Genomic DNA, 24,850 nt, shown 5'->3' with positions numbered 1-24,850 from the left:
GAGCTATAGCACACGTTCATTCATTCATTCTTCTTAAAGTATTGGTGAAATAAAGACAGATAAAGCCTTATTTAGAGGCTGCATCCTCTAAGCCCCGTTCACTCCGTTATATGGATCTCCAGTTATCTAAATATCTTCAGAAGGACGCCGACTTTCACCAAACTGTTCTCAGTGAGCAGATGAACGTATTTCATGCCAGAAATAAGGTTTAAAAACACCGGAGTTGCCCTTTAAGATGCCTCTGAGTGTCACAGGTGGAGAGGCGGCGTCTGTCCAGCAGGGGGCGCCAGAGGACAAGCGCTGAATGATCGACCAGGAAGCAGGAAGCAGTTTTTCTGCTAATGTTTATTTCAATAAATAAATGGAGGAAACTGTACAGGAGTTTGGGAAGTGAGCAACAGAAGGACCGCCAACATGCACAGGAACCGTGTACAAAAGCTGTGATGTAGGAACATCTAAAAGTGTTACAGTGCAAACTGTCGTCTCAGCCTGACGGCTTTCGTATTGATCAGCATGGATACATTCAGCTGGAGGATCTATAAACTACGTCATCAATAACACTGAGGAGGCGACTGGCTCGTCTGTTCACACTGATCAATAACAGCTGAGGGGTCCGTGCTGATCAGCCTCAAAACAGGAGACACCAGAGACCTTTTCAATTGATTATCTGGAACCGATCAGAGTTACTGATCTTTATAAACTTTGATTTCAATGCAACTTTACACCAAAGTGAGTTTGGAATCCTTCATTTTCCCCATTTTAACACATTTTCTGACCAAAAAAGAGTCTGTTTAAGACTAAAAAGAGGAGTTTTCAGCTCTCTGGTGTTTCCGTTTTCAGCCTGAACCTCGAAGCTTCTTCAGCTGGTTTCGTTTCCGTTTGAACACCAAGTGAAAAGAGAAGAAAGTTGCTCAGATTTAAGGCTTCAGGACGTCTCCAGTTCAGCAGGCTTTCAGAAACAGTTGTTCAGGTGAGAAAAAGGTCCGAGTCCTCTGCAGCGTTTCATCCTGATCAGGTCAAAGTCCTGAAGAAGTGTTTCTGTTTTGTACAAAAATCCACGTGATGTCAAACTCAAACATGAAAGATTCCACTCTTTATTACAGTTTTACACCTTTAAATCTCACTATTTGGACTTAAAAAAGTCAAGTTTTCAGTATTTCTCCGTCATTCAGACACTTTGTTAACATCAATAAGAATTAATAATCTCAGATGGAAGTTTATAAAAATGTAAAAGTTTTTCCCAAATTAATTCAATGAAGTTAAACTCGTCAGTTTGAGACAATTCAGAATATTAAAGATTAATTATTTGTTTAAAATCGTGTAAATACGAGAAAACCAAAGCGTGACACTTTAATCGGATGAAAGAACGACTTTTCCTTCAGTGGTGACGGTAAATAGTGAGTTTCCCTGGTGAGAGTGAGGTGGATCCGACCCGCCGTCAGTTCTGCGTGATGAAACAGAAGCCACGCCCCCTTCCATCCGACGCCACAGAAGAAAAAGCCCACAAACGGACCGTTAAAAGCTCCACCTGCAGTCAAGGCGTCTCAGTGAGTAAAGCAGCAGGATATTTACAGGAAAACACACATTCTTCACTCCCCTCTCCTTCAGAGTTCAGCCGATGCCTTCGCACACTGAGGTCATGTGATCCTGACGCCGCCGCCGGGCCCGTTCACACGGCGATGACCTCCAACACGGCAGGAAACTGGACAAGAGGAGGCACTTCTTGAATGGCTGGTTTGTCAGCGGAGCGTCTCGGGCGTCTCCGGGTGAAGCAGGTGTTTGGTTGCAGGTCTCCGTCTGGACACCGGGGGGCGCCGCTGTCGTCTGTGGCCTGATGCAGGAGGCACTTGGAAGTGGTGCTCTGAGGGAGTCCGGCGCCGCCGCTATGTCATCAGGATGGGCTTCTGCCTCACCTCCAGGATGTCTGCGGCACAAACAGAGCCGAATCAAACCCCGAATCAGAGCCCGATCAAACCCAGACCAGAGCTGAATTAGAGCCCGATCAGCCCCCGAATCAGAGCCCGATCAGCCCCCGAATCAGAGCCCGATCAGACCCCGAATCAGAGCCCGATCAGACCCCGAATCAGAGCCCGATCAAACCCAGACCAGAGCTGAATTAGAGCCCGATCAGCCCCCGAATCAGAGCCCGATCAGACCCCGAATCAGAGCCCGATCAAACCCCGAATCAGAGCCCGATCAAACCCTGATCAGAGCTGAATCAGAGTCCGATCAAAGCCCGAATCAGAGCTGAATCAGAGCCCGATCAAAGCCCGAATCAGAGCTGAATCAGAGCCCGATCAAAGCCCGAATCAGAGTCCGATCAAAGCCCGAATCAGAGTCCGATCAAAGCCCGAATCAGAGCCCGATCAAAGCCCGAATCAGACCCCGAATCAGAGCCCGATCAAACCCAGACCAGAGCCGAATTAGAGCCCGATCAGCCCCCGAATCAGAGCCCGATCAGACCCCGAATCAGAGCCCGATCAAACCCCGATCAGAGCCCGATCAAACCCCGAATCAGAGCCCGATCAAACCCTGATCAGAGCTGAATCAGAGTCCGATCAAAGCCCGAATCAGAGCTGAATCAGAGCCCGATCAAAGCCCGAATCAGAGCTGAATCAGAGCCCGATCAAAGCCCGAATCAGAGCTGAATCAGAGCCCGATCAAAGCCCGAATCAGAGCCCGATCAAAGCCCGAATCAGAGTCCGATCAAAGCCCGAATCAGAGTCCGATCAAAGCCCGAATCAGAGTCCGATCAGAGCCCGATCAAAGCCCGAATCAGAGCCCGATCAAAGCCCGGATCAGAGCCCGATCAAACCCCGAATCAGAGCCCGATCAGCAGATAACAGTCACACAGAACACAAAGAACTCTTTCTGGTTTCACATCCAGCTGGAAAACCAAACCCTCTGCAGTTTGGGCGTGCAGTGACCTCTGACCTGTGGTGATGCGGTGCAGCGGCAGCGTGACGTAGGTCAGGTGTGAGTAAAGCAGGAAGTAATCGTCGGCCCGGTTCAGTTTGAGCCACGAGCCCACCAGAGAGCGTCCGGTTCCCGACAGAGAGCGCGAGCGAAGGTTGGTGGCGCCGTGAAGGTCTGAGGATGGAGAGAAAACGGAGTTCACAACCGGACAGAACCGGTCTGAATGAAAGGAACCGGTGCGACCCGTCCTCACCTTCGTCTTCCTCCTCCCTGAAGAACTCCTCGCTGTCGTTGGCGGAGTGAGACTTCTTCATCTCTGCGATCCGGTTCCTGGGCACCTTCCTTCTGAGAGACGGAGAGAAGAAGGAGGGACGGTTCCTCTCCGGGGTCGGAGGCGTGCTGAACGACGTCACCTGGAGGGAGAAACCTTCAGTGTCTGGAACATCAGAACGTGAGAAAACCTTAGGGCTGATGCGTTTCCTCACCCTCTCGTGCACGGGGGACACCTGGTCCTCCTCGGTGCCGCAGGGGGAGGTGTCGCCTGTCGGCACCCTGCTCACGGCCATCTCTGCGTGACCTTTGCCCTGCGGCCCCTTCATCCTCACAAACTCCATGTTGTTGTACTTGTAGAAGCCGAAAGACATTCGCTGGGCCATCTTAGCAGCGACGCTCACCTGCAGCGCACGCACACACCTCAGTAAAACCTAAAACTGAACACTAACAGTGAGGTTAAACTATGACCTCCAGTCACAGCTAACGGGACAGCTTCAGATAAACAGACCCAGATGATGCATTAAAATGTTTAATCGCACCAGTTAACTGCGATTAATCTCACTAACTACCTCGTGACGTTAATCGCACCAGTTAACTGCGATTAATTTAACTAATTAACCCGTGACGTTAATCGCACCAGTTAACTGCGATTAATCTAACTAATTAACTCGTGACGTTAATCGCACCAGTTAACTGTGATTAATCTAACTAATTAACTTGTGACGTTAATCGCACCAGTTAACTGCGATTAATTTAACTAATTAACCCGTGACGTTAATCGCACCAGTTAACTGATTAATCTAACTAATTGACTCGTGACGTTAATCGCACCAGTTAACTGTGATTAATCTAACTAATTGACTCGTGACGTTAATCGCACCAGTTAACTGTGATTAATCTCACTAATTGACTCGTGACGTTAATCGCACCAGTTAACTGTGATTAATCTAACTAATTGACTCGTGACGTTAGTCGCACCAGTTAACTGCGATTAATCGCGATTCATCTAACTAATTAACCCGTGATGTTAATCGCACCAGTTAACTGCGATTAATTTAATCACAATAGTAAACTAGTGAGGTTAATCGCACCAGTTAATGCTGATAATGACTTCCTGTGTTTTAACAACACATTTCAATGTAAGAACAAACCTTCAAGCCTCACTGGTCCATGTTCCCTTTAACATTAACTGACCTACAGTTTGTGACCTCAGAAAGTTTTGTTTCCCCTCAAACTTCTCACGAGGTGAGCAGATGTTAACCTGCTGTTGGCAGCGTGTCTGTGTGGCGCCGTCTCACCCGATTGTCGTACACTTTCTTGAGCGCCTCGTAGCGGATGGAGCCCTGGAAGATGACACCCTGGAAGGTCTTGCTCTTGTCGCTCGCCACCAGCTCCACGCACACCATCTCGCCCTCGCCCACCGTCATGTCTTTGAACACCTGCACAGACAGGTTCACATTACAGAAGCTGGACAGGAACACGTCTCCTGTTTAAAATAATTATGGATTCCGGGTGCTGATCAAACCCCGACCAGAGCCCTATCAGAGCCCGACCAAAGCCTGACCGGAGCCCGACCGGAGCCTTATCGGAGCCCGACCAGAGCCCTATCGGAGCCCTATCGGAGCCCTATTGGAGCCCGACCAGAGCCCTATTGGAGCCCTATCGGAGCCCGACCAGAGCCCTATCGGAGCCCTATCGGAGCCCGACCAAAGCCCGACCAGAGCCCTATCGGAGCCCGACCAGAGCCCTATCGGAGCCCGACCAAAGCCCGACCAGAGCCCTATCGGAGCCCGACCAGAGCCCTATCGGAGCCCGACCAGAGCCCTATCGGAGCCCGACCGAAGCCCTATTGGAGCCCGACTGGAGCCCGACCAAAGCCTGACCGGAGCCCGACCGGAGCCTTATCGGAGCCTTATCGGAGCCCTATCGGAGCCCAACCGAAGCCCGACCGGAGCCCTATCGGAGCCCAACCAAAGCCCGACCGGAGCCCTATCGGAGCCCGACAGGAGCCAGACCAAAGCCCGACTTAAAATAATAATAATAAAAATAATTCCGGGTGCTGGGGACATACAGATGTCCACGTTAAACACACACAACAGATGTTTAAATGTGTTTTGTTTGTTCTGAGCGTACGCTAATCACTCTGCAGATCCTTTAATCCATTGATCAGGATGTTGCCTCACAGTGTGTGGATAAAGCCCTGATTGATCCGGTGCTAAACGGACTGTTTTATCGTCTCGGGTCATTAATCAAACCAGCCTGGACACAGGAACCTCAGAGCGAGCTCCGGTTCAGCGCTGCAGAAGGCGCTCATTACCTCCTCGAAGTTATCGATCATGAAGAAGATGTTGGGGTAGCTCATCTTGGACTCCTCTCCCTTGCTGTCCATGGCGTGTTTGCTGGGAGACGCGAACACTTCCTGCGAGAGGAGGGCGGAGAAAACACGATGGGTGAAATCCAGACGGCGTGCCGAGCTGCTGCTGACAGCTGAGACCTCCTACCTGACACTTCTTCTTGTGGATGTGGATGTCTCCTGCGTCTGAGCGCGTGCAGACGGCGCACGTCACCACGTAGTCCAGCTGGAAGACAACAGGTGTCACAGTGAGTTCATCAGTGGCCTGAAGCTGCAGCCACCTGCCTTCATGTCAACTGGAAATAACTGGATCTACCAGACCGATCACCTGCAGCTGGATTTGGTTTAAGTCCAAACATCAAACCAGATCCATGAAGACCTTCTGCATCCAACATGTTTATATGGAGCTTCACAGCATCCAACAGATAAAAGAGGAACAAAAAAACTCCAAAGCCAACCTGAATGAGCGAGTTTTAAGTTCATATTTGGGGGGTAACTGGAACTGTTTCTACCTGAACCTCAGTACTGCTGAGGTGTGCTGATCTGAAGGCCTCAGAGCCCTCTGGTGTAGGAATTTCAGAGAGAAAAGATGGAGTAAAGCCATTTCTGGGTCTAAAACCCACATTAAAATGTTAAATAATGAAGCTTTAGCAGAGCTGACTGCAGTGGAGTATTTCCATGATGGAGTTTGATTCTAAAAGGATTGTTTAAAATGAATAAATGAATAAATATTATGCATATATATGTAGTATAAAAACAACTTTTTCTAAAACATCACAGCCAGAAGTTCTTCAGTCCTAAACCAAACCTAAACCCAGTCTAAAACCAATTAAACAACATTTTAAAACCTTGTTGTCCAGAAATTGGACAACAAACCAGCTGAAACCTACAACCAGAACACTCTCAAGTCCAAAAGGAGTCTAAATCCACTCTAAAACCAGACCAATTCCAGTCAAGTTTTAGCTTTAAATCTTAATCTAAACCTTTTTAGCATCACAGCCAGAAGTTCTTCAGTCCTAAACCAAACCCCACATCCAAAACCTGTTTAAAACCAAGTCCAAAAGGAGTCTAAATCCACTCTAAAACCAATTAAACAACATTTTAAAACCTTGTTGTCCAGAAATTGGACAACAAACCAGCTGAAACCTACAACCAGAACACTCTCAAGTCCGAAAGGAGTCTAAATCCACTCTAAAACCAGATCAATTCCAGTCAAGTTTTAGCTTTAAATCTTAATCTAAACCTTTTTAGCATCACAGCCAGAAGTTCTTCAGTCCTAAACCAAACCCCACATCCAAAACCTGTTTAAAACCAAGTCCAAAAGGTGTCCTAAACCCAGTCTAAAACCAATTAAACAACATTTTAAAACCTTGTTGTCCAGAAATTGGACAACAAACCAGCTGAAACCTACAAACAGAACATTAAAGTCCAAAAGGAGTCTAAATCCACTCTAAAACCAGACAATTCCAGTCAAGTTTTTGCTTTAAATCTTAATCTAAACCTTTTTAGCATCACAGCCAGAAGTTCTTCAGTCCTAAACCAAACCCCACATCCTAAACCTGTTTAAAACCAAGTCCAAAGGTGTCCTAAACCCAGTCTAAAACCAATTAAACAACATTTTAAAACCTTGTTGTCCAGAAATTGGACAACAAACCAGCTGGAACCTACAACCAGAACATTAAAGTCCAAAAGGAGTCTAAATCCACTCTAAAACCAGACCAATTCCAGTCAAGTTTTTGCTTTAAATCTTAATCTAAACCTTTTTAGTATCACAGCCAGAAGTTCTTCAGTCCTAAACCAAACCCCACACCCAAAACCTGTTTAAAACCAAGTCCAAAGGTGTCCTAAACCCAGTCTAAAACCAATTAAACAACATTTTAAAACCTTGTTGTCCAGAAATTGGACAACAAACCAGCTGAAACCTACAACCAGAACACTCTCAAGTCCAAAAGGAGTCTAAATCCACTCTAAAACCAGACCAATTCCAGTCAAGTTTTAGCTTTAAATCTTAATCTAAACCTTTTTAGCATCACAGCCAGAAGTTCTTCAGTCCTAAACCAAACCCCACATCCAAAACCTGTTTAAAACCAAGTCCAAAAGGAGTCTAAATCCACTCTAAAACCAATTAAACAACATTTTAAAACCTTGTTGTCCAGAAATTGGACAACAAACCAGCTGGAACCTACAACCAGAACACTCTCAAGACCAAAAGGAGTCTAAATCCACTGTAAAACCAGACCAATTCCAGTCAAGTTTTAGCTTTAAATCTTAATCTAAACCTTTTTGGCATCACAGCCAGAAGTTCTTCAGTCCTAAACCAAACCCCACATCCAAAACCTGTTTAAAACCAAGTCCAAAGGTGTCCTAAACCCAGTCTAAAACCAATTAAACAACATTTTAAAACCTTGTTATCCAGAAATTGGACAACAAACCAGCTGAAACCTACAACCAGAACACTCTCAAGTCCAAAAGGAGTCTAAATCCACTCTAAAACCAGACAATTCCAGTCAAGTTTTAGCTTTAAATCTTAATCTAAACCTTTTTAGCATCACAGCCAGAAGTTCTTCAGTCCTAAACCAAACCCCACATCCAAAACCTGTTTAAAACCAAGTCCAAAAGTGTCCTAAAGCCAAACCTAAACCCAGTCTAAAACCAATTAAACAACATTTTAAAACCTTGTTGTCCAGAAATTGGAGAACAAACCAGCTGAAACCTACAAACAGAACACTCTCAAGTGCAAAAGGAGTCTAAATCCACTGTAAAACCAGACCAATTCCAGTCAAGTTTTAGCTTTAAATCTTAATCTAAACCTTTTTAGCATCACAGCCAGAAGTTCTTCAGTCCTAAACCAAACCTAAACCCAGTCTAAAACCAATTAAACAACATTTTAAAACCTTGTTGTCCAGAAATTGGACAACAAACCAGCTGAAACCTGCAACCAGAACACTCTCAAGTCCGAAAGGAGTCTAAATCCACTCTAAAACCAGACCAATTCCAGTCAAGTTTTAGCTTTAAATCTTAATCTAAACCTTTTTAGTATCAACTCGACCCAAAACCAATAATTGGTTCTGTTCTCTGTGAAGTTATCTAATATCTAAGAGCTATTGATGACACGATTGTGATCAGTTACGCTGTGGCTGCTCTTCACCTTCTGCAGGATCAGATTCAGGTAGACGCTCTCCTCCCAGTCGATGTCGGGGTCTCCGAGGCCCGGCAGCTTCTTTGAGTCCCTCCTGTAGACCTCCACCTCCACCTGAAACACCAGAATCAGAACCACGATCGGGTCACAGTCGCACAACGGGTCCACTGCCAGTTCAGGCTGTGAAGATTAGACTTCCTCAAACAATAAAACGACCTTGGACTGAGTTTAGTTTCCCTCCTGCTTTATGGAAGTGAAACAGAAAAACTCGCCGCTCTTTAGGAACAGAAACACGACTAAATGTCACATGACATCAAAGAGTTTGTGTCTCTGTGGGCCGAACCTCATATTGGGACAAAAAGCCAAACCTGAACTTTCCATTCATCATTTTAAAGAAATGTTTTCGATACGTTTTGTACAAAAACGACCAATAAACTCTCATCTGTCAGTAGTTTTGTAGCTTTCTTAATCTGTCATTCTCTGGAAAACTATTGAAAAACATCGATGACTCATCCTGCACTGAGGGGCGTGTGCTAACTCACTGTCCAATGAGATGCCTTGGATTTGGGAAAGATGGGCGGAGTCTCATCAGGCCACCAGAGCTGGCCAATCAGAGCTCTCTGAGCTCTTTTAGGAGGGAACTGCCTCCCTAGCTTCTGTCTCTAAAGAAAATGCATACATTTAGCTGATGAACAGCACTCCACTGGTCATTTTAAAGAACATTTAAATGTTTTTAGTAATCAGAAATTAGCCACCTGCTGCAGACACTTTGCCAACTAATTTTTAGCGTTTTTACACATGAAGTTAGCAGTTAGTAACCCCTTAAAGGGGAAAACAGGGCGTTTAGCTGGAAATTAAAGGAATAAAAACACTTAAAAGTTCCTGGTTGCATTTACTGGCCGAGGGTCGAGGTCCTGCAGCTGTATTTAGTTAGTTTGGTCGTGTAGTGAGTCAGAGCTTTAGTTTGTTCTTTATTTTATGTCCAGTTCAGGTCCTAAAAACTAGTTCAGAGTCTCTTTATGTTGCGATTAATTTTTGACATGAAAGTGAAGTAGTTTTATAGATTTAATCTGTCATTCTCTGGAAAACTATTGAAAAACATCGATGACTCATCCTGCACTGAGGGGCGTGTGCTAACTCACTGTCCAATGAGATGCCTTGGATTTGGGAAAGATGGGCGGAGTCTCATCAGGCCACCAGAGCTGGCCAATCAGAGCTCTCTGAGCTCTTTTAGGAGGGAACTGCCTCCCTAGCTTCTGTCGCTAAAGAAAATGCATACATTTAGCTGACGAACAGCCCTCCACTGGTCGTTTTAAAGAACTTTTAAATGTTTTTAGTAAATCAGAAATTAGCCACCTGCTGCAGACACTTTGCCAACTAATTTTTAACGTTTTTACACTTGAAGTTAGCAGTTAGTAACTCCTTAAAGGGGAAAACAGGGCGTTTGGCTGGAAATTAAAGGAATAAAAACACTTAAAAGTTCCTGGTTGCATTTACTGGCCGAGGGTCGAGGTCCTGCAGCTGTATTTAGTTAGTTTGGTCGTGTAGTGAGTCAGTAGTTTCATTTTATGTCCAGTTCAGGTCCTAAAAACATGTTCAGAGTCTCTTTATGTTCAGATTAATTTTTTTGACATGAAAGTAAAACGATGGAGCGAGTTTCCTCTGAAAGCAGTCGGCCGTCTCTCTGCGTGGTGATGAGGCAGAGACGAGGACAACGGTGGGAACCTGGACAGTGATGAGGTAACCAAGGCAACCGGGGATGGAGGGCGGTGTGGGACAAAATACAAAAGGCAGACAGAGAGTCTGCGTTCATGAAATGTAATTATAAAGACACTCCAACTCCAGATGAAACGGATCAGGAGGATCTTTTTATTAGTTTTAAACTCCAGATGAATCACAGTCTCTCCTGTGTTCATGGTGCTTTTTCTTCTTCTCTGTTAGGTTAGATCACATGTCCTCGTCTTTTTCCTCTTATTCTGAAGCTCCAGCTGCTGTTTTTTATTCATAACTTTAGAGATTCTCCTTCTCGGCGTCTTGTGTTTTGCCCGTTTTATTCGGGTCATGATTTTCTTCCTTCCTGCCGAATTCATCACACATATTTCTGTGTTTCTCTCAGCTTCAGCGGCTGCAGAAGTGATCGAGCTTTAACTGATAGCGGCTGCTGGTGCCGAATGCCTCATTCTGCGTTATTACATTTGGCCTTTTTGATCTGATCAGTGAGACGGATCAGAAACGGCAGCGACTGACGGCCTGAAGTGACAAACACACCGTCGGTTTCCTGTCAGACTAAATGACTAAAGTCGGCCGCCTGAGCCACAACTGATGTTACTGTGGAGCAGAAAGCAGGAGAGACGAGTTCAACATGAAGGTATTTAAAGGGATATCTGACTTTAATCTGTTTTCATCCGACTGTTAAACCAATCTGAGGTAAACTTTTCAAATGTCTCATAGAAAGAAAGAAGATGTGCCTGATGCTGCACACTTTTTCTTTATGGATCCAAATGAATGACTGACACCCCCCTTCCAGTCATCTATTGTCCAATCACTGAGGTGCAGTCCTGCTGGATGGAAACTCGGAGAGAAGGAAACTCGGAAGCTAGGAGAGAAGGAAGCTAGGAGAGAAGGGAGCTAGGAGAGAAGGAAGCTCGTAGAGACGGAAACTCGGAAACTAGGAGAGAAGGAAGCTAGGAGAGAAAGAAACTCGGAAGCTAGGAGAGAAGGGAGCTAGGAGAGAAGGAAGCTCGTAGAGACGGAAACTCGGAAGCTAGGAGAGAAGGAAGCTAGGAGAGAAGGAAGCTCGGAGAGAAGAGAGAAGGGAGCTAGGAGAGAAGGGAGCAAGGAGAGAAGAGAGAAGGGAGCTAGGAGAGAAGGGAGCAAGGAGAGAAGGGAGCTAGGAGAGAAGAGAGAAGGGAGCTAGGAGAGAAGGGAGCAAGGAGAGAAGAGAGAAGGGAGCTAGGAGAGAAGGGAGCAAGGAGAGAAGGGAGCTAGGAGAGAAGGGAGCTGGGAGAGAAGGGGGCTAGGAGAGAAGGGAGCTAGGAGAGAAGGGAGCTAGGAGAGAAGGGAGCTAGGAGAGAAGGGAGCTCGGAGAGAAGGGAGCTAGGAGAGAAGGGGGCTAGGAGAGAAGGGAGCTGGGAGAGAAGGGAGCTAGGAGAGAAGGGAGCTCGGAGAGAAGGAAACTCGGAAGCTAGGAGAGAAGGGAGCTAGGAGAGAAGGGGGCTAGGAGAGAAGGGAGCAAGGAGAGAAAGGAGCTAGGAGAGAAGGGAGCTCGGAGAGAAGGAAACTCGGAAGCTAGGAGAGAAGGGAGCTAGGAGAGAAGGGAGCTAGGAGAGAAGGGAGCAAGGAGAGAAAGGAGCTAGGAGAGAAGGGAGCTAGGAGAGAAGGGAGCTGGGAGAGAAGGGAGCTAGGAGAGAAGGGAGCAAGGAGAGAAGGGAGCTAGGAGAGAAGGGAGCTAGGAGAGAAGGGAGCTAGGAGAGAAGGGAGCTAGGAGAGAAGGGAGCTAGGAGAGAAGGGAGCTCGGAGAGAAGGGAGCTGGGAGAGAAGGGGGCTCGGAGAGAAGGAAACTCGGAAGCTAGGAGAGAAGGGAGCTAGGAGAGAAGGGGGCTAGGAGAGAAGGGAGCAAGGAGAGAAAGGAGCTAGGAGAGAAGGGAGCTCGGAGAGAAGGAAACTCGGAAGCTAGGAGAGAAGGGAGCTAGGAGAGAAGGGAGCTAGGAGAGAAGGGAGCAAGGAGAGAAGGGAGCAAGGAGAGAAAGGAGCTAGGAGAGAAGGGAGCTGGGAGAGAAGGGAGCTAGGAGAGAAGGGAGCAAGGAGAGAAGAGAGAAGGGAGCTAGGAGAGAAGGGAGCAAGGAGAGAAGGGAGCTGGGAGAGAAGGGAGCTGGGAGAGAAGGGGGCTAGGAGAGAAGGGAGCTAGGAGAGAAGGGAGCTCGGAGAGAAGGAAACTCGGAAGCTAGGAGAGAAGGGAGCTAGGAGAGAAGGGGGCTAGGAGAGAAGGGGGCTAGGAGAGAAGGGAGCAAGGAGAGAAAGGAGCTAGGAGAGAAGGGAGCTCGGAGAGAAGGAAACTCGGAAGCTAGGAGAGAAGGGAGCTAGGAGAGAAGGGAGCTAGGAGAGAAGGGAGCAAGGAGAGAAAGGAGCTAGGAGAGAAGGGAGCTGGGAGAGAAGGGAGCTAGGAGAGAAGGGAGCAAGGAGAGAAGGGAGCTAGGAGAGAAGGGAGCTAGGAGAGAAGGGGGCTAGGAGAGAAGGGAGCTAGGAGAGAAGGAAGCTAGGAGAGAAGGAAACTAGTAGAGAAGGACATTCAGACCCAAATCATGCTCTCATGCACATATTTTTCTTTCTTTGGTCAGAAACTGGGTCTAAAATCAGCGCATTAAGACCAGTGAACCCTACTTTATAATCTGACAGAATCAGAGTTAAAGGAGCTTAAAGACGGCGTCTGAGCTCAGCTGGTCAGGTGATCCAGACACGTCTGTGATTCATCTCCTTCTCAGATGTGAGGTTCTGTAAATCTGACGTTTTCTCACCTTCTTGCCCTCGCTGTTGTCTGCGCTGACGTAGGCGAGCTTCCTGCGGACGTAGAAGAGCATGTCGTCCTGTCGAGGCGCCCACTTCTCCATGAAGTAGGTGGAGAACATCCAGGTCCAGAACACGATGCGGTCATCCTTAAAGCAGCCTTAAAGCAGACAGAGACGCACATCTTTATGCATATTACTGAAGCCCCGCCCCCTCATTTGCATAATTAAGCAGAAACACACGGCTGTCAAACAGACATACATATTTATGCATATTACTGAAGCCACGCCCCCTCATTTGCATAATTAAGCAGAAACACACACGGCTGTCAAACAGAGACACACATCTTTATGCATATTACTGAAGCCCCGCCCCCTCATTTGCATAATTAAGCAGAAACACACATGGCTGTCAAACAGAGACACACATCTTTATGCATATTACTGAGGCCACGCCCCCTCATTTGCATAATTAAGCAGAAACACACACGGCTGTCAAACAGAGACATACATCTTTATGCATATTACTGAAGCCCCGCCCCCTCATTTGCATAATGAAGCAGAAACACACACTGGCTGTCAAACAGAGATACATCTTTATGCATATTACTGAAGCCCCGCCCCCTCATTTGCATAATTAAGCAGAAACACACACGACTGTCAAACAGAGATACATCTTTATGCATATTACTGAAGCCCCGCCCCCTCATTTGCATAATTAAGCAGAAACACACAGCTGTCAAACAGAGACATACATCTTTATGCATATTACCGAAGCCCCGCCCCCTCATTTGCATTTTTTAAAAAGAAAATTTGCATATTTTACTTAAGTGCCTTGAGATGACAATTGTTGTAATCTGGGGCTTTATAAATAAAACTGAATTGAATTGAATTGAATTGAACTAACACTTCCTGCCATTTGCCTCATTGTAAAACCTGCTATTAGTAACATTAAGTCACCATCATGAGATGCAGATCTGACCGGCTCACAGCCAGAGGCTGGAAGGATGTTAGAAAAATTCACTCACAGACAACGGTACGAAACCAAGAAATCCCTCAGAGGGGAGAACAACACAGGAACCTTCTCTCTCCAACGAGTGTTTGCCTCCCTTTACCTTTTATTAGGTGACACATCCAATCCTCTATGTGCCCAGGTCTGGTTTATCTCCTGAGTTTTATCTCCTTATTTGGGGAGCTATAAAGATAACGATCAGTTCTTAAAACACGGCTCTCTTTGTCTCCCAACTTCTCCTTGAGAGGTTTTGATATTTAAAATGGCCGCTCTGGCTGTGACTTTCATTTAATGGTAATAAGCAAACTTTTCTCACACAGGATCATCAGGTTCTGCAGAAGGTTCTGTTCAGGATCCATTCATCCGAACCAGGAGTGTTGGAGCAGGGGAACCGAGCGGTTTGTCCCCTCTGGGCTACTGTAGCAACAATGCAAAAAGGTTTCATCCCAACATGCTGTGGTGAAGTGGATCTGTGACCGGCGCCTCGTTTCATTTCACTTATCTGAGCAGGGAACCCGGTTAGCTTTGATCCGCTCTGATCCAGCTGTGGAAACACGACCAAGGTCCGTTAACTCGGCTTTGACTGAGAAGGCAACGCACAGATTTACCGGCTGATGCAGGGAACGCCTGTTTTAACTCAATCTATTCATGGATCACAACAGAAACACTAAATGTACAATCTACATTTATTCATTTAACCTCAAATAATGACTTTTAACACGTCAAACACTCAGGAAAAAGCAGCAGAGATTCTTTTCCTTATTAGGAAACTGATTCTAATTAAACGTTTGACTGTTTTTCAAATGTAAACATTTCAGATAATCAGTGATGATGTGAAGAAAAGATCATTTTGGAGGAGAAATGGCTTCATGGGGGCTTTTAATTCCTCATTTATCATCAAAACGGCGTCCTTTTGGTGTCATTTCTGTGTCGTTTCGACAGTAAACACCAAAGCTGTGACCATCAGCCTCGCCAACAACCTGAAGTCGGCCAATTAAAGTCGTAATTTAAAAAGTTTGACCCGAAGGGAAGCTGTTCACACAACACCGGTGTGTTCAGGCTGCCGGCCAACCAGACGACCTCTGGCCCTCGTCCAGTCGTGTTTGGCATGAGGGACGCCGTCCTCACGCAGAGGTGAGCCCGCCAACACGAGCTGCTGGCAAACGGAGCCGAAGACGCTTCCAGAAAGTAAGAAACAACACATCTGACCTGATAAAAGTCCTGCTCTATTCATATATCCGCTTTAAAAATACTTTAACTGTGTATGAAGCCAAGCTCAGGATCACTCATCTGAAGAAAGTGAGCCGGGTCCCGGGCCACGTTTGTTCTGCTGGCAGTTATACGGCGCCCAGTGATGCGATATCAACGCCCCGCTGACCTGGATGAGCGGGGGGGCATCAGAAGGATGAACAGAAAACCTCAAGAGTTATCCGGCCAGTAAAGATCTACCGCCCTAAGGGGTCAGTCTCAGGCTGTATGTCGACGTAGAACCGCCTTAAAGGGGAACTCCGGTGTTTTAGCCTCTAAATAAGGCATTATCTGTCTTTATTTCACCAATACTTTAAGAAGAATGAATGAATGAACGTGTGCTATAGCTCTGTTAGCTCATAGCTGCTGTTAGCTCATAGCTGCTGTTAGCTCATAGCTCTGTTAGCTCATAGCTGCTGTTAGCTCATAGTTGCTGTTAGCTCATAGCTCTGTTAGCTCATAGCTGCTGTTATGTGGCTACTTGCAGCTATAGGAGAGCTAACGGAGGGATTTCTACTCAGGCACTCTACTGGGACAGCATGATGGTGGTTCGGCTGACATTTCAAAAGAATTAGACACCAACAAACAAAATAAAGAGACAAAAACAGGAAGAACGCTGCTGGCTGGTCCCCATCAGGGGTTTTCTGCTCTTTGGAAAGAGTCAAACTCCCCTGAAATCAGCCTTCAATCCCTGTCAAAGTTCCCCTGTTTTCACCATCTTACCTGAAACATCTTCTGTGGGATCAGATGAATTCACATTTCCACCTTAAATCCAGTTTGCAGTGTGGGGACTGATGATCAGACCCCCGTGTTTCAGTATTCTATTGATTATTTAATCCAGTAATCGTATAAGAAGCTGCTCTGATGGGCAGAGGCACATTAAGGACAGTAGGACGGTCCTTCTGCTGACATTTCAACAGAAATTAGACAAATTTGGCCAAAAAATAAAATAAAATACAGACCTGAAAAAGTGTCTCTACGGCCTAAAACCTCCACTTCCTTCTGTTCTCTGCTAGCTTCCTTCGGTTCTCTCCTAGCTTCCTTCGGTTCTCTCCTAGCATCCTTCTGCTCTCTCCTAGCATCCTTCCGGTCTCTCCTAGCATCCTTTTGGTCTCTCCTAGCTTCCTTCGGTTCTCTCCTAGCTTCCTTCTGCTCTCTCCTAGCATCCTTCCGGTCTCTCCTAGCATCCTTTTGGTCTCTCCTAGCATCCTTACGGTCTCTCCTAGCTTCCTTCTGGTCTCTCCTAGCATCCTTCCGGTCTCTCCTAGCTTCCTTCTGGTCTTTCCTAGCTTCCTTCCGGTCTCTCCTAGCTTCCTTCTCGTCTCTCCTAGCTTCCTTCCCGTCTCTCCTAGCATCCTTTAGGTCTCTCCTAGCTTCCATCTGTTCTCTGCTAGCTTCCTTCTGTTCTCTGCTAGCATCCTTCTGGTCCCTCCTAGCTTCCTTCTGTTCTCTCCTAGCTTCCTTCTGTTCTCTGCTAGCATCCTTCTGGTCCCTCCTAGCTTCCTTCCTTCTTCCCTTCCTGAGGCAAGGAAGAGGAGAGCTAACAGAGGGATTTCTACACAGGCACTCTACTGGGACCACTTCATCCACACGGCCCCCTGCAGCACAGTTTATTCACTCCGGTAAGAACGTCCATCTGACTCAAAATCTGATAAATATCCTGCCATGTTGCACAAAACTATCAGCAGCAAACTCTGTGTGAAGTTAGCCGACTGTCACAGAGCACGGAGTGAATAAACTGTGCTGCAGGGGGGCGTGTGGATGAAGTGGTCCCAGTAGAGTGCCTGTGTAGAAATCCCTCCGTTAGCTCTCCTATAGCTGCAAGTAGCCATGAGCTAACAGCAGCTATGAGCTAACAGAGCTATGAGCTAACAGAGCTATCAGCTAACAGAGCTATGAGCTAACAGCAGCTATGAGCTAACAGAGCTATGAGCTAACAGAGCTATAGCACACGTTCATTCATTCATTCTTCTTAAAGTATTGGTGAAATAAAGACGGGTCAGTCTCAGGCTGTACCTCAGATCAGATCATATGATGCATAAAAACTGTTGCCATAAAAGGAAAATACTTCCTTATATGGCTACTCCACCTGTCGGAGTCTGACACCATCCTCAGCTTTGTTCTGACATCCCGTACCACATAAAACAATCATTTTAATCATTGAAATGCACATTTTTAAAATGACTCGAATAAAAATAGCTGTATCCCCCTTTTTTTTAATTTTTAAAAAAAAAAATGTAATTTTTACACCAGCAAGTTTAATTAGACACTTGTATGTTTAATATAAATATGAACTTTGTAGGTCTGTTGTGTCAATAAAGTTATTTAGAATAAAAAGTGAAGAATGTTTGTTCATAATCGTTAAATGAGTATAATCTGATCATGTGACCGTGTTACTTCTGTCATGTGTTCAGGCTGAATGAATGGATGAGGTCTTTTCCTTTTTATCATCCCTCCAAACGACTTTTTTAACCCAAGTCGATGTTTTTAACAGCCCAAAATGAACCTTTAGGTTTATTCTGTCCCAGTTGTTACTGTTAAAGAAGGACAGCCGGCCTCTGAGCCGTCTGACATCAGAAATAAGCACAAGAATGATCATGAACACCCATCAAATGGTCTGCTGTTGGTAAAATTTGCTCCATCCTGAAGATAGAAACCAGTTCCTTCACCTGGGGGGGTCCAGATCACGTCTAAATACACCAACATTGCTGCTAACAACCAGAATCAACCAAAAAATAGGTAAAAAAAGCACAAAAAGGGAACCTTTACTTCAGTTTCTCCAGCTTTAAAACAACAAGGCAGTTTGGCCTGACATCTAAAGGTGGTGCTGAGGCACTGATCCGCCTCAGGAGTGTCCAGTTTCACCCACAAACCGTCTCTGCTGGTATTTATCTCACCTTTTACAACCACCTTCACACCAGTTCCTGTGATTAAGAGTTCAGGAAACATCTATTTTCCTGCTCTGACCCAGAAATGGATCCATTTCATCATCCAGAAGCAGGTCTCAGGTGCTAAGATGCACCTGGAGGTGAGAGCAGGCTGCGGGAGGAGCTACAAGAAGGAGGAAGGCTGGTGGAAAAGCACTGAAATGTTTCCTGAAAAGCAGCTCAACTTAATACTGGAAGAAACAAGAGCCTCCTTTCAGAAGTTTGTACATTAGATTTGAGGGAAGTGACTGAATGAATCGAATCAGGAAGTTTGTGTTTGGCCACATTAAATGTTTTCTGGGACTTTGATGTTTTAATCGAATTTATTGAGGAATTTGTTGGGAGACCAGCTGAAGAGAAACATCAGCTGTTGTTTATCTTATTAGTTATTGACAGTGGAAGACCTTTAGAGTCTGAACTCATTCCTGATGTTTGTGAGGAGCAGTGGAAACTGAACCAGACGGCGTCCGACTCATGAAATATTCAGCAGGACGTGAGTCGGATCGGCTATTTTTACTGTACAGTTACAGTCTGGGAGCAGCAGAGCTCAGCTGGAGTGATTTATTCAACATTAAAGCTGCAAACTGACGTCAGTGTATATGAGGCAATTAAACCCGAATCAATGGTGTTCACCGCTCTGCCTTAAACTGCTGTTTCTGCTCCCGTTTGCTAATGAAAGCATGTGACACCATGAACATGTCATGATTTATCACACATTCCTCTGTGTGACGCCTCCTGATCCATATCTAAAGCTTGACAACAGCTGGAAGAGCAGAAACAGCTGTTTGGGCTCCAACCAAACCCCTCACAAGGCGTTTAATGGTGAAGAAAAAGTGGGAAATTTTCATGTTTTGGTGGTTGAATTCCCTGTAAAAACAGAAGCAGCAACTATTTCCCAAAGAAAAGTCTACTGAAAGGTTCTGGTTCTGGTTCTGATGGAGGTTTTTTCCTGTTTAAAAACACTCCTGTCGCCTCGTGGACGGGGCATTGGATCAGTTTCAGTGCAATCTGTTGGTTTCCTTCGCTGGGAAACTGTTTTTTAATGAACTCTGTGAGAATTGGACTCATTTGGAATTTAATCAACATGATTGTACTACAACGAAGTGGCTTGAATTGCACTGTGAGATGATGCATGTTGTGATTCTGGGCTTTATAAATAAAACTCAAACCCAAAGAAAGGACAGAGATTTGAGTCCGAGCTCAAACTGTTTACATATCATCTAAAAGTCCTTTTTTTGTTGGACAAAGAAGATAATTTGATGAAGTGACTTACAACAGCAGAGAGATCATATGAAAACATCAGCTGTGATTCAATCAGACTTTAACATCTCATTTCAGAAGGTGTTGAGGTTTTAGTCTTTAAGTGAGTAACAATAAGGCTGAAACTGAGACTCTGGGTTTGGTGAGCTGGTGTCTTTCTGTGCAGACCCGAGTCACTGCTGCCTGATAAGAGAGTCACAGTCAGCAGCTGCAGACGACCATCTGAGGACACACACCTCACTGTGAGGTACTTCCTGCCAACAACCTGACCACTGTGCATGTCTCAGGCTAAGAAAGAGGTTCGTTTTTACGATAGTGGTGTTTCCCCCCAGAACTGTAGGGGGGAGACAAAGAGGCCGGGATTATACTTCCCTTTTAATCCCACATTCATATAAGAAACTTTTCTGATGTCTCATGAGCTACTTTGATGAGCGTATTCGTCCCTACGCAGTGACAAACACATCAAGGGATTTGGGTAATTCCTTTCTTTACAAGCTCGTTTTCAAAACTTCCCGCCACTTTCACAGCTGCTAACTCTATAACCCGTCACAACTGTCACAGACCCTACGTCCGCAACGTATCCTATAACTGTCACGTACCCTATATCTTTCACAGACTCTATATCTTTTTCACGTACCCTATATCTTTTTCACGTACCCTATATCTTTTTCACGTACCCTATATCTTTCACGTACCCTATATCTTTTTCACGTACCCTATATCTTTTTCACGTACCCTATAACTGTCACAGACCCATGTCCGCCACGTACCCTACGTCCGCCACATACCCTATATCTTTCACAGACCCTACGTCCGTCACGTTGCAGCTGGTGAAAACGTAGTTGATTTCTGAGTCTCTCGTTCTGAGGACATACTAGAGACAGCCATCATAAATGTAAGTACTCGTAATTAAAAGCACGAATACAAAGTTCTGCCTTAAATCCCGATCAATACTCATGTAATGACTTATTAAAACAGGGCTTTTTTTTACAGTTCGATGCTTTGTTTTTAACAAACTAATCCATTTACATTTAAAATTAAATAACATTTACAGGCAGAAGCTAAATGAACCCTGTTCTGCACTCCAATATTGTTCGTTATAAGAGGATCTTTCTTTGTCTGGAAAATATAAAAAATACTGCCCGAGTTCTGCTGTGTGCCTTCAGTTTGTGATGATATAAGACCCTCAGCAGCTGGATGCAGAGTTTGACATTTTCTTGCCTTCATTACAGATGACACCAGACGCAGAACACAGGCCCGGCTGCTGCGATGAAGTCATGGGTCGTTAACAGAGCACTATTGATCGCTGCATTGGAGCAAACAGGCAGCACGATGAGGCAGAAACAGCCCACAAACTGCACAGCTGACACTCTTCTATCAGGACGATCCGGTGACCCATCGGATCAATACCGTCTTTCACATGATGCTCAGAGTTCCTCCGTCAGCTACATTTCGTTTATGAAGGAGACTCATAATTAAGCTGGGAGACAAAAGGAGACGTGAGGTCATCACGGTTTATTTTCTCCCGTCTGTGCTGTGAATTAGTGACGTCAGCAGGTTATTCTTAGAAAAGAGGTTTCAGATGTCTGTGGGACCGCAAACCAGGAGATGAAATGTCCTTAAACTCCTAACAAACTTTATGATGCCGTCATGCTGATCTGTTATTAACTAATAAGATTTAAACACTTCTGAGGCTATTTAATACCTGACAAACGTTTTAATTAAGAAACATTTCAATTATTATTAAAATTCTGAACGTTCATCACATATTTTGTCCACCATGGCTCACTTTTACCAGCCAGAAGAAACGTATGATGATGCTTTTGACTGTAGGGTAAACCTAACAAGTTTTCTCAGGTTTCCTCGATAAAAGGAGTCCTGAAGACCTCCAGCTGAACACCTTTAACAGGAGGAAGAGGCCAATAGGCTGCGTTGTCAGATATTCTGTAAAAACAAGCAATCCAAGCGACAGAAACAGGCCCCGAACAAGCATCTGTGGCCCCAAAAAGAAGCAGGTAACCTCATCAGGTGGGAAAAAGTACTCGATCCTCTAAAGAAACAGTGAATCAACTGAATAAAAGACTAAAATTCAACTGAACATTTCAGAAAGATATTTTATATTATTGATTATAATTATGAATTTAATAATAAAAGCATGACTTCAATACAGCTGGAGCTTAACGTGGAAAAAAATCCTGATGGATTTACTTTGTTTGTTTCTTGAATTAGTAAAAGTTAGAAAAGTTTTAAGCTGTTGCTTCAGCCTGAACTGAACTTTCTTCCCTAACAGATGAAGGAACAGAAATATCTCTACAGAACGACCTTTGAAGGATATTTCCTCTTATCTCAGTCTGCTAAAACAAGCAAAAACAAGCTAAAAGAAGCAAAAACAAGCTAAAAGAAGCTAAAACAAACTAAAACAAGCTAAAACAAACTAAAACAAGCTAAAACAAGCTAAAACAACCTAAAACAAGCTAAAACAAACTAAAAGAAACTAAAACAAGCTGAAAGAAACTAAAACAAGCTAAAAGAAACTAAAACAAGCTAAAACAAGCTAAAACAAGCTAAAACAACCTAAAACAAGCTAAAACAAACTAAAAGAAACTAAAACAAGCTGAAAGAAACTAAAACAAGCTAAAAGAAACTAAAACAAGCTAAAAGAAGCTAAAACAAGCTAAAACAACCTAAAACAAGCTAAAACAAACTAAAAGAAACTAAAACAAGCTGAAAGAAACTAAAACAAGCTAAAAGAAACTAAAACAAACTAAAACAAGCTAAAACAAGCAAAAAGAAGCTAAAACAAACTAAAACAAGCTAAAACAAACTAAAAGAAGCTAAAACAACCTAAAAGAAGCTAAAACAAACTAAAAGAAGCTAAAAGAAGCTAAAAGAAGCTAAAACAAACTAAAACAAGCTAAAACAAACTAAAACAAGCTAAAACAAGCTAAAACAAACTAAAACAAACTAAAAGAAGCTAAAACAAGCTAAAACAAACTAAAACAAGCTAAAAGAAGCTAAAACAAACTAAAACAAGCTAAAAGCTAACATCAACATAGCAAACTGGACTTAGATTCAACAGCTTCATGAGTCTTTAACTAGCTTAGCACTGTCCTCCGTCAGATCTAAATCACCAAATGTTGGTCGAATAAACTGTTCAGCTCAAATTATTCAGGTTCCTGAATTTATCCCGAATCCCGTTGATGTTTCTGCTTTAACTGATGATCTGCGTTTCAGGTCAATCTGATGCTGCCTTGAACCAGAGGTTCTCGGTACTTTCACATGAGGAACTTTGTTGAACAGCATCCTGTGATTATCCAACTTCACTTGGAGCCAGACTGTTGGCATTTCCTCTTTTACTTTAAGGATCTGAAAACCACCAACGAAGAAGAGCTCGAACATCACTGCAGGAAGAATTGAGCCACAGGGTTTGCATAGAGACCAAGAAACCATCACGAAGTGAAAGAACCGATCAGATACTCCCGACACGATCGCTGATCAATCAGTTCAAGGGTTGATATCAGTGATCAGTGATGGGATACGCTGCTTTAAAGAAGAGAGACCACCCAAAGAAACCTCTTAAAACGCCTAAAATAATGTTGTTTTGGTCAATTAAAGAAGAGCTGGTGACATAATTTCAATCACGACAACTTTATTCAAACTGTTTACGTCTAACGAACACAATAATGGTCCAAAGCTCGAGGTTCTGTGAGTAAATCTGGCTTTAGAACCAGAACCATTTCAGAAGTCATATGTTGTAAAGTTGTATTTGATCCATTTTTAGGCAAAGAACATGTTTGGAAACTGGCCTCCTCCTTCGCTCCGAGGCTGTCGAGACGCATTGGATTTCTCCCAGCCAATCAACAAAGACCTAGCTGGGTAACAGGAAGTGACATCACAGCATTTGACTATGGTACCAACCTGGAAACTAACCGATTAAACGAGCCACAGGTTTGTGTAGAAGACATTTTTAAATGTCCAAGTAGTTTTATTAAACTTAAAATGTATAATTTAGTGTTTGATTTCAGCCTTTTAACAGCTACAACTGATTTATTGATTTATTTCTTACTGAATTATCAGTAAACACAGAAGACAGTTTTAAATCTGCGTTGTAAAGCTACATTTTGGACATTTAAAGGACATTTAAGCATTTCTGGCCATCCTCCAGGAATCCTAAGAGGAAGTGGGAGAACCAGCACCACAAGACAACAAGAGGAAGCTCAGCTCAGGGGGGAAATCTGCGTTTTAAACCTACTTTATTACACCTCACATGGAGCTCATTTGTTCTAAAGTTCAATTGATCAGAAAGCTTCATATCACCAACTAATCAGAAGCATAATTGATTAATTACGAGTTTAACCACTCGTTTTGATACCCTAAATCTGGACAAATCCCCCTAAAATGTTGAAGAAGAAGAAGGATTTTGACTTAAATCACAGCAAGAACCCCTGCTCCAGTTTTAATATAAAGTCTGACAGTTTCATTTTGGGCCCCTCACCTGTGAAGTGAACCCGAGGCCCCATAACACCTGGATTTAGCACAGAAAGTCACAAACAAACGAGCAAAATACAACGAATTAACGCAGGCTTTGATTCTCCAACCAGAGACCTGCATCTGCCCTGTGATTGGTGGGCGCACCTGAGCGTCTCAGGTGGATAAAAAGCCTCCTGCAACAGCGTCAGGGCCACAGACTCACCGAGTCCGCTGATCTCCTGTCGGCTGTTCAGTCGGTTCCTCTCGTCGGCGATGGCCTTCAGCATCTGCTGCAGGGAGCCGTCCAGCTCTCCGTTCTCCTCCTCCGCGGGCCCGACAGCCTTACACAAACCGGGGAAGGACGCCATCTCCGAGCTGGGATCATGACAGTCCAGGCTAACACCGGCTGACGGCAGCTAACTGACGGCTACAAGGAGCGCGGGAGGGGAGCACCGAGGATTCCCCCCCAGCCCTGGTTCTTCCGTCTAATTTGTCCCGGAGAGGACTCTTCCCGCGGCGCTGCCGGAGGTCACGACCGGTGCGCCCTGCTGGAGTGCCCGAGAACAGCGCGGGCAGGTCGGTCTACTGAGGGAGCCTCGAGTCCTTCTGTTGTGCGGATCAGCTGGAAACACCCCTTACACTTCCGGTAACAATATGAGGCTCTTAAAGAGACAGCGCAGCAGAACTGCTCTCACACGCCGGATGAACCCGGAGCATGGAGAGGTGTAAGAGAGGACCCGGTACCCCGTC

At 44.9% G+C, this 24,850-nt stretch overlaps 1 protein-coding gene across 1 annotated transcript; it reads right to left on the bottom strand.

Moving 5' to 3' along the window:
- Positions 1 to 1,797: 1,797 nt before the first annotated feature.
- kiaa0930 lies at positions 1,798 to 24,850 on the bottom strand. The gene is made up of 10 exons (XM_072377615.1): positions 24,324 to 24,850; positions 13,196 to 13,344; positions 8,691 to 8,795; positions 5,691 to 5,768; positions 5,507 to 5,608; positions 4,488 to 4,628; positions 3,402 to 3,590; positions 3,170 to 3,329; positions 2,935 to 3,090; positions 1,798 to 1,924 (listed from the first exon to the last, which is right to left on the bottom strand). The coding sequence occupies exons 1-10, from the start codon at positions 24,466 to 24,468 to the stop codon at positions 1,884 to 1,886; spliced, it is 1,266 nt and encodes a 421-aa protein (XP_072233716.1). The 5' UTR covers positions 24,469 to 24,850; the 3' UTR covers positions 1,798 to 1,883.

This window comes from Leuresthes tenuis, unplaced genomic scaffold (genome assembly GCF_036924035.1).
Source record: "Leuresthes tenuis unplaced genomic scaffold, fLeuTen1.0.hap1 SCAF_23, whole genome shotgun sequence".
In the NCBI taxonomy this organism is placed as follows: Eukaryota; Metazoa; Chordata; class Actinopteri; order Atheriniformes; family Atherinopsidae; genus Leuresthes; species Leuresthes tenuis.
Note: the sequence above shows the minus strand (reverse complement) of the source record. Positions and strands in the feature narration are given on the sequence as shown.

Excerpts from the sequence above, each read along its gene's own strand:
- kiaa0930 (XM_072377615.1), bottom strand. The coding sequence starts at position 24,468 with ATGGCGTCCTTCCCCGGTTTGTGTAAGGCTGTCGGGCCCGCGGAGGAG. Across the intron at positions 3,330-3,401 it reads TGTCCCCCGTGCACGAGAGG|GTGACGTCGTTCAGCACGCC; the intron begins GTGAGGAAACGC and ends TTCTCCCTCCAG. Across the intron at positions 3,091-3,169 it reads CAGGGAGGAGGAAGACGAAG|ACCTTCACGGCGCCACCAAC; the intron begins GTGAGGACGGGT and ends CTCCATCCTCAG.